The sequence below is a fragment of the Callorhinchus milii genome, unplaced genomic scaffold (assembly GCF_018977255.1).
Source record: "Callorhinchus milii isolate IMCB2004 unplaced genomic scaffold, IMCB_Cmil_1.0 Scaffold3, whole genome shotgun sequence".
NCBI lineage: Eukaryota > Metazoa > Chordata > Chondrichthyes > Chimaeriformes > Callorhinchidae > Callorhinchus > Callorhinchus milii.
In genome coordinates this window covers 63,619,384-63,627,718 of record NW_024704744.1, presented here as the reverse complement: position 1 = coordinate 63,627,718, position 8,335 = coordinate 63,619,384, and the positions used below count along the sequence as shown (strand labels likewise).

General features: G+C 41.1%; 1 protein-coding gene across 2 annotated transcripts; it reads right to left on the bottom strand.

Moving 5' to 3' along the window:
• Nucleotides 1-335: 335 nt before the first annotated feature.
• dpy30 (dpy-30 histone methyltransferase complex regulatory subunit) lies at nucleotides 336-7,877 on the bottom strand. Of its 2 annotated transcripts, XM_042333656.1 has the most exons (5): nucleotides 7,749-7,874; nucleotides 5,210-5,256; nucleotides 5,045-5,092; nucleotides 1,559-1,701; nucleotides 336-659 (listed from the first exon to the last, which is right to left on the bottom strand). In XM_042333656.1, the coding sequence occupies exons 1-5, from the start codon at nucleotides 7,756-7,758 to the stop codon at nucleotides 587-589; spliced, it is 321 nt and encodes a 106-aa protein (XP_042189590.1). In that variant the 5' UTR covers nucleotides 7,759-7,874; the 3' UTR covers nucleotides 336-586. The 2 variants fall into 2 exon arrangements, with proteins under 2 accessions (XP_042189590.1, XP_042189591.1); XM_042333657.1 differs by lacking the exon at nucleotides 5,045-5,092 and having other exon boundaries at nucleotides 7,749-7,877.
• Nucleotides 7,878-8,335: the final 458 nt, after the last annotated feature.

Genomic DNA, 8,335 nt, shown 5'->3' with positions numbered 1-8,335 from the left:
TCTTGAATTCGATCCTCTGGGGGATGGGAAGCCAGTGGAGGCGAGCGAGGGTGGGAGTGATGTGGTCGCGAAGCCTGGTGTGGGACAGTACACGAGCTGCAGAGTTCTGGATGACCTGCAGCTTGTGGAGGGAGGTGCCGGGAAGGCCGGCGAGGAGAGAGTTCCCATAGTCCAGCCTTGAGGTGATGAAGGCACCTGTGTGCCTCAGGTACTGTGTGGGTTTATTGGACAAATTCCTTGAATATTATAGGAACCAGATTATTTTCTTGAATGACCTAAGTTATTAAAATTAAAGGATTGTACAAACCAAAGAAAAGAACACAACTAAACCAATATAAAAACAAAACTGGTTTATTTAACAGCATAATGGTTATATAAATTACAGAAAATATTTCAGTAGCCACTTCACTCAATCACGCCTTACACAGATAATGGGCCATACTGTCTATATCTATATTTTGGCTTTCTGCATTTGTTCCCCTTTATTTGTTTTCACAAGTAGTGATATGCAGCTTCAGTTGTTTCACAACTCCATGCCACTGGCAAATCTGAACTGGTGTGTAAATTTTGCTTGTCTATCACCAAGTTAATTTCTCTCTTCAAACTGCGATTTATTCTTCAGAAGGTAAGCCGCCAGGAACTCTATAGGATTTGGAGGTCTAAAAAGGCAATTAAAAACAGTACCAAATAAGTAATTACCCACATGTACTTTGTGCTGTGGTGAAGTACATTGAACGTTTCAAGTGAAATAGTTTATTTTAAAAAATCCAAAATCTAGTTAAACCCACAGAGATAATCACAGTTTAAATAAATTTTATAATTCCTACAGGGCAAGACATCAGGAAGGACACAGAGATTACCAGTGACAAAAGATAAATAAGGATGTAAAGAAAGAAAATAGAAAACTCTTTCCAAAGCTGATCTGAAACCCTTAAAACCTAGCTCTCGTTTCAGTGTTATATTAAGAAGAATGTATGTGGAATCACAACCGAAAGGAGAAAGTGGATGAGCAGAACCATGGAGGAATGGACAGCCATAATCAGCACTGAAAAAGTCCATGTGAAGCTCATTGTCTAAAACTGAAATGTTTTAGTACCCCACAGTACAGAACAAGATCCACAGCTAAGATTTACAGCAAAGGTAAAAGGGTACAAATACTGTGGAACTGTTGCCTCAGTGCCAACAAATTTAGATCTGACCCAATGATTAGCTCTGTTAAAATTATGAAACTTTCTCTGCCTATTCCACTTTGCAGCAGCCTTTTCAGCATTGCATGAAATAAAAAGCAAAACAGGTTTTTATTTTGTATCTTAAGCATCAAAAGATTTATATGCCCAATAGTAAAATCCTTTCTCAACATATGGGGCAGTTTTAAACCTGAAGTAACAGTTCAATGGTAATCATTCCAGAATACTACCCAGGTACTAAATGTTAGATTTAATCTTTTTAAAAAAAGGTCTTTTAAATACAAAATCTTTGATAAATTCTTACCACTTAGTACCCATCCCTCTGAATAACAGAGCAGTGTACATTTCACTTGCTATTCTAAATATCTTACCTTTCTTTTGCCAGAACTGAAAGGCCTTGCAAAAGAATGGGTACCACAGTTTGATCCAGATATGCCCGAGTTGGAAGGGATTGCAGATCCACTTTTTGTTTTGATGTTTTCTCTGCGTTCAGTTTCTCATTCTCAACTATCCTCTGTTCCATTCGTCCAGAAGAGAAAGAATAATAGCTTTAAACTTTTATACCTTATTTTGATTTTTTTCACTCAGTAATAAATTTCTGTGTTTATAACCCATATAATTTGGATGGAACCCAGGTATAAGAGTACACTAAAACAAAGGAAAAAAACTTGACAAACCATTTTTGATGTCAATACCAAACAAACAAAACACGTTTGTAGAAAAACAATCTAAGAGGTTGCGATAACCTCGAATTTCTTCTCAGCTCCGTTCCTGACTTCCAGACAATACAAGAGGATATATCAAGAGATTTCTGATTTCTATCCAGTGATCTGTGTTGAATGTGCATTAGACTCAGGTGTGGTGCCTGCCATTGACCTACTATCATGGAACACCTGCTTAATAACATCAGCAGGAGCATTGATTTGTGATCCACATACCCAAGACTGAAAACATTAATGCAAAAATGTATTTGACAAGTTCAAAGTTAAATAAAAGCACATGAGATAATGAGTCCGTGCAACACCACATTTAAAGAATAAATATGAAATTTCTGCTATTAATGATGGCTAAGGCATAATCCATGGGTTATAATGGAATGGGTTATAATGGACAATGGAAACATTTAGAAACATAGTGCAAAGAAGGTTTTCACCTATTCCACTCTCCTATTTAATGGTACTGCAGGAAGGAAAATAAAGAACTCACATTTTTACAAGACATCATTACATCAAAACACTGAAAAGCCTTTGACAAGTAATGATTGTCACTTTACAATTCTGTGCAGTTTCACAGTTTCTGTGCAGCTCATATTAAGTGTTCAGTCTCCAGCAGACTCCTTTTTGTAGTCTGAAAATAGGGAGTTTATTCTCCTGGATAGCAGCAACTATTCTTCAGTGCTTATGGGTGCAGGAAAGGGAAGGAAAAAAAGGAGCACCTCAGATGGAAATTATATGCCCCACAACATTGCTTTCCTTTAATGGGTAAGGAGTGATTTTTATTGCATAGAAATGTCACTTAAGGTGCTGTAATAAATATATTGGATCTTATCTGATCTTATCTGTTCATATGAAATGTCACAGAGTGGTTTTCTAAAACAGCCTTGCTAAGCAAAGTATGTAAAATTTTCCTAACTTTGACCATTATTCTGAAATAGTCCAACCATAAGAGCTATTTAATCAAAACACAGAAACTACAAGGCAACCATTTTCATATCAAAACACAGAAAATTACATCAAGCATGGATCCCCAGGAATGATCATATGGTGACAGCACTTTAATTAATTCAAATAATAATCTGAACTATGAAATAAGATTAAACTTTAAGATCACCCAATTGCTTTTTTCTAATTTTCTCCCCTCCTCTTTTGAAGCAGCTAACTCTTTGCTGAAGAGTGGTTCCATAGACAACAGGAGCCCTCAAGTACCTTGCCCAAGTTGCCATTCTTCATGTGTGAACCAAAACAGTGCGTTTGGGCAGGCTATTCATTCAATTGTGGAGCCATCAAACAAGCCCAATCCTATTCTCTTCTGCTGGCCTGCACAGTTTCGAGACAGGGCAAAAAAACGAATTAAAGTGCCTAAGTGCTGTGCCCACACACATTACTGAATGTACCAAAAGCCCACAACCTTTTTGACATAGGACACCAAATGGTACCTTTATCCACCCGGTCACTAAGAAAGTGATTATACTATACATACTGAAATTAATGGGAGTATTTATATTTTCCATGTATCATACCAGGAAAAGGCTGTGTATGCACTTAGAACAACAGCTCAGGCAGCTGATGTATGATGACATTCACAATGATGGATTAATGATTGCAATACGTAAAAGAAATAAACCAAACACGCAGCATATCAGTGCAGGACTCTGGCAAGTTTCATAATGCGTGTTGAACCAGGACTGAACTACTGGCTGGGTTTTGTCTTGCACAGTTGGATATGTCCAGTTCTTGAAGTCTCATTGATGAGCCAGTAGAGCTGGTCAACCATCAACAGTGCCTTGGATTACTGGCCTGCTCTTGGGAGGCAGTTCAATCCTGGAAGCCTTGTTCACACCAAGGAAGATTTGAGACATAGTATTTTAGCAACCGCAAAACAGTGAAGAGATAATTGGACCGACCAAGATATTAATCAAGAATCTTCTAGTCCCGAGTTTGGGATGGCAAGTTTAAAAAATATTAACCAATAGTTGACCTCCCGAAAATATCAGTATATATTAATAAATTTTATACATTGCATAAAGGTTATACTGTACTAGAAAATTAAATGCAACAATAACGTGCACTTATGTAGTGTTTTTCACGCAAGATAGTGTGTCGGAGCGCTGTACAGTGAGTGGTGGTGTTGGAACGCAGAGCAAGGGAGAAGTGGAAGTAACCATAGGCTTGATCGAAGAGATAAGTCTTAAATGCAAGTCTAAAACAGTACCTATCACAACTTATCTTTATAAATGGGGGTCACTGTCAGATTATGTCCATGTTTTAACTCTAGATAAATGCACCAGTTAAACCTTTATTTAAACTTTAAAGCTCACGGATGCTTCAGTTAGAGAATAATGTAGTGTAAATCGAGAAGTGTATTTGCTACACATCTGAAGAATCAAATCCTTATAGATTTAAATGTACTAAATTTTGATGAGAATAGGGCAAAGCCAAATACTCAGAAGTGATCTTGACATTGCTAAGTTTGTTTTGCACAAAAATTGCTGAGATGTGTGATTACTTACAGTATCTGGTGAAGCAGACTCCCTCCCCTCCAAATAACTCACAAAACTACCCTATCAGCTAGAGACTCAAAGCATTACTCTTTTAGAGGATCCCCACTACTTGACTCCCATCAGAACTACTCAATCAGGGCAATCATTTAATGGCTCTACACAAGGCACAAATAAGGAGTTTGGAACTTTTAAAAAAAAAAAAAATCTGGGAGCTCCCCTTTACTTAACAAAGTTAACCATGCACGTAAACTACATTTAGTTCTAAGCCTCCAATGCATCTAATCAATATATAATCATATATACATGAACACATATCAACACATGTTTTTTAACAGTTAATATTCTGCACAGTCAAGCCTGAGCAAATACAATATCAAGCTACTTCTGAATGAAAGATTACTCAATTTACAGATGGCAAGGAGATGAGCAAAAAGAAATGACTATTTACAAAGAACAGTGGTATCAGTTATGGATTGCTTGTATCCAGAGAGTAAATCAAGATTCTAAATTTCAGACCAAATTTGTATTAAGGGGAAAGTCACAATTCCTTTGTGCAGGAAATGCTTGTAATACACACAGGCTTCACTGTACTTGTAGCTTTCCCTAATGTAAACTGTTGTCCTGTTTAGTTCAGTACCTGCACATGATCCGTAAGGCCATATTCGGCATGAGGATTATCGGTTACCTGAAAAACAGACGTAATTTATCTGAGAATATTGCTGATGGAAACACTATGGAAACAAACAAGAGGCTGCAAGCTTTGTCTCTTGCTCTACAATAGTTTATTCCGAAGTGGTATTACCTGCATTTGTCCTTCCACATTTGATTCGCCAATTGAATCAGCATGATCTAAGGAAGTAAAGACAATTGCATTAAAATAATCATTTCGTGAAAAATATTTTTAAAAACTTCAAATTTGTTTAATCGCAAACACAAATTTTCTGGAAGGAGAGGTAAACGGGTATGGTGAAAAGCCAGGGCAATGAAATCTACTAAACTGGTAAAAGAGACTCAATGGCCTGTTCCTGTTTTCCCATGTTCCTATTCCAGTGAGTCACACGATAACTAAATGTGAACATTCCAGAAGAAAAAGAACAGTGAGGGCAGAAGACTTGGGGCTATTAGGAGTCCCTGCTGACAAAAGATCCATAACAACACTTAAAAGGGAACTGGATAAATATTTGAAGATCAGTAATGCAGCACAGTATTGGATCAGAGACGCATCAGACACTGATCTACAAAGTAATTAGGAATTCAGTAAATTTGATTTTGGCTACTTCACTATTGGGCGTTTAAAGATTCACTGGTTGTCATAGAACATATTTAGCTTCAGATGGTCATGGTTATATAAAGTTTAGTTGGGGGAAGGGAAGGAAGTGGAGAGATTCCAATGACAAATTATACTTCATGGCAAATTAGAAATGGCTGGAGAAGAAAAGGGAAAATCTTTCCCCAGAGCAGGGAAACGGTGAAATGAGGTTTGTCTTCTTTCCACACAAAGCAAGGCAATTCTGATGCTGATTCTTGCTTGGCCCTGCATGAATTGGTACACTAGGACATGAAAGGCCAGCAGTGAGGTATGTCTTGGAAAAGATCCAAATTCCTAAATGCAGAGAATTGAGTTCCTTAGCAACATATCATATATTCTATTGATCATTATATTGATCTGAATCATCATTGGTAGCCTGTAATCCTTGCTTGGGGCATTTTACCCTAATTCAGACAAGAGTGCCAGTAAGGAAATACAAATCATACCTACTGATTTATTCCTTCACCACACGCTCTAAATTTTACAAACCAGTAGTTGCAAGTCATGTGGTGAGAGACACTTTAGTACATTTTTACCTGTAATAATTAAATACATACTAGCCCAGCTAGTCAAACTGACAAGGGAACAGCACATAGAATCTTCTGGGTCAGATGAAGTTCATTGCTTACAATTCACAGGATACTCTCCCTCCACCCTTTTCGGTACCAATGACCAACACAATGATTAATTAAACATAGAGCTGGCTGATATATTGAACACCCTACAAAACACAAATTGCAAGAGAATTACTACGGAATATCTCTTATTAACAATTATAAACAACATCAGAATAACATCAGATAACAATTAATTAGGACCCTCCAGAGCAGGAAAACTACACATGTGCCGGCACAGACACGATGGGCCGAATGGCCTCCTTCTGTGCTGTATAATTCTATGATTCTATGAATTGAACCCAGGTCCTCTCGCTTGTGAGGCAAGTGCTCTAACCAATATGCTACAGGGTGTTATCTACAAGCAAAACAGCAACCAGTTTGCAAACCGAGACCCACAAAAAGCCTCAAACTGATGATCAGTTAATCTGCTCATACTTCAGAACTATATAAAACTCAACCTCTGGAAAGTCAATAATATTTCAAACTGCTTTAACATATTTTGGATTGGCTATATGTGAATTAGGTACTTTCCCCAGTTGAGAACCTACAAACTTAAACTAGTCTATAGCATTTTGTTTTAATAAATTACTTTTTTGCATTCTGAATAAAAGTATATGCATTCCAGGTTACAGTCATGCCCGGGGGGGGGGGAATAACCTGCCCTAATGCACCAGGAGCATTGTAACATAAAGTTAGCACTATTTGACTTTCCTATCCTGAAACCAATTGGCTGCCGCGTTTCCCCCACAAAATATAATAATCCTTGCATTTGATGTAGTGCTTTTTACATCTTCTCGACGTCCCAAAGCGCTTCACAGAATAGACTGTAAAGTGAATTGACTGTATATTTGTGGGCGAACGCGGCAGCCAATTGCGCACAGCAATGTCCCACAAACAGTCGTAGATTGAAAATGTCCAATTTATTATTGTTTTGTTTTGAAGGGATTATTATTAGGCTCTGTGTGGAGTAAGGAAACTTGCCCAAGGTTTCGCCCTCTGCCTGGAATTGAACTCAGGTCTCTCACTTGCAAAGCGAGTGCTCTAACCACTGAGCTACAGGACTCCACAGTTAATCCACTGTACAGTATATTCTGTGAAGCGCTCTGAGACGTCTCAACCACATGGTAAGTATATCAAATGCAAAGATGATGATGATAACGATGTTGGGGGGGGTGGGGGGGCTCAGGTGAGTTACATACAGAGCCTCGAGAGCTGTTATACTGACTGGGGGGGGGGGGGAGGGGTTGGCCCGCGCGCTCTCTGGACGAACCGCCGCTCGCCGGGTCGGGTCCTCCTCCCCGCCGGCAGAGGGTCGGTGTCCGGTGCTGCCTCCCCTCCCCTCGGGTGCCGGGGCGGTGTAAGAGGGGGTCCCCCAGACCGCTCAGCTCCCCGCTGCCCGGCTCCCGCACACTCACCGTCCGCCATGGTTGTTGTCCGTTTCCACGCACTGCCGCCGACCCCCCCCCGTGAGAGACGCTCTCACCGATTGGTTGCAGCGGAAGCGCTGCCGCGGCCCCGTCGTCACGATTTGCCGAAACCCCACCGCTCTTGAGAGGGGACATGGGATTGGTGAGAGGGGTAAACGACGTCACCGGCAGCCAACGCGCAGGCGCTTTGACAGATGACAGCGGGGCGGCTGGGGATTTCGGAGGCGCATGCTCAGTGGAGACAGCGGCGCTGGTGCTGATCACTGGTTGTGAACAACCATCACTAAATAGAAGCTGAGGGGGCGCTGCTGAGCCGGAGTGGGGGGGGGCGCTGCTGAACTGGGGGGTGTTGCTGAGCTGCAGGGGGGGGCGCTGCTGAGCTGGGGGGGGGTGTTGCTGAGCTGGGGGGGGGGGTGGCTGGGGGGGGGGGGGGGCTGGGGGGGGGGGTGTTGCTGAGCTGGGGGGGGGTGTTGCTGAGCTGGGGGGGGGGCTGTTGCTGAGCTGGGGGGGGGCGCTGCTGAGCTGGGGGGGGGGTGTGCTGAGCTGGGGGGGGGTGTTGCTGAGCTGGGGGGGGG

What these genes read in the sequence shown, in the direction of transcription:
- dpy30 (XM_042333656.1), bottom strand. An exon ending in ATGTGGAAGGACAAATGCAG is followed by an intron (nt 5,093 to 5,209) that starts GTAATACCACTT and finishes TCTGTTTTTCAG; the next exon opens with GTAACCGATAATCCTCATGC. An exon ending in GCCTTACGGATCATGTGCAG is followed by an intron (nt 1,702 to 5,044) that starts GTACTGAACTAA and finishes CGAATGGAACAG; the next exon opens with AGGATAGTTGAGAATGAGAA.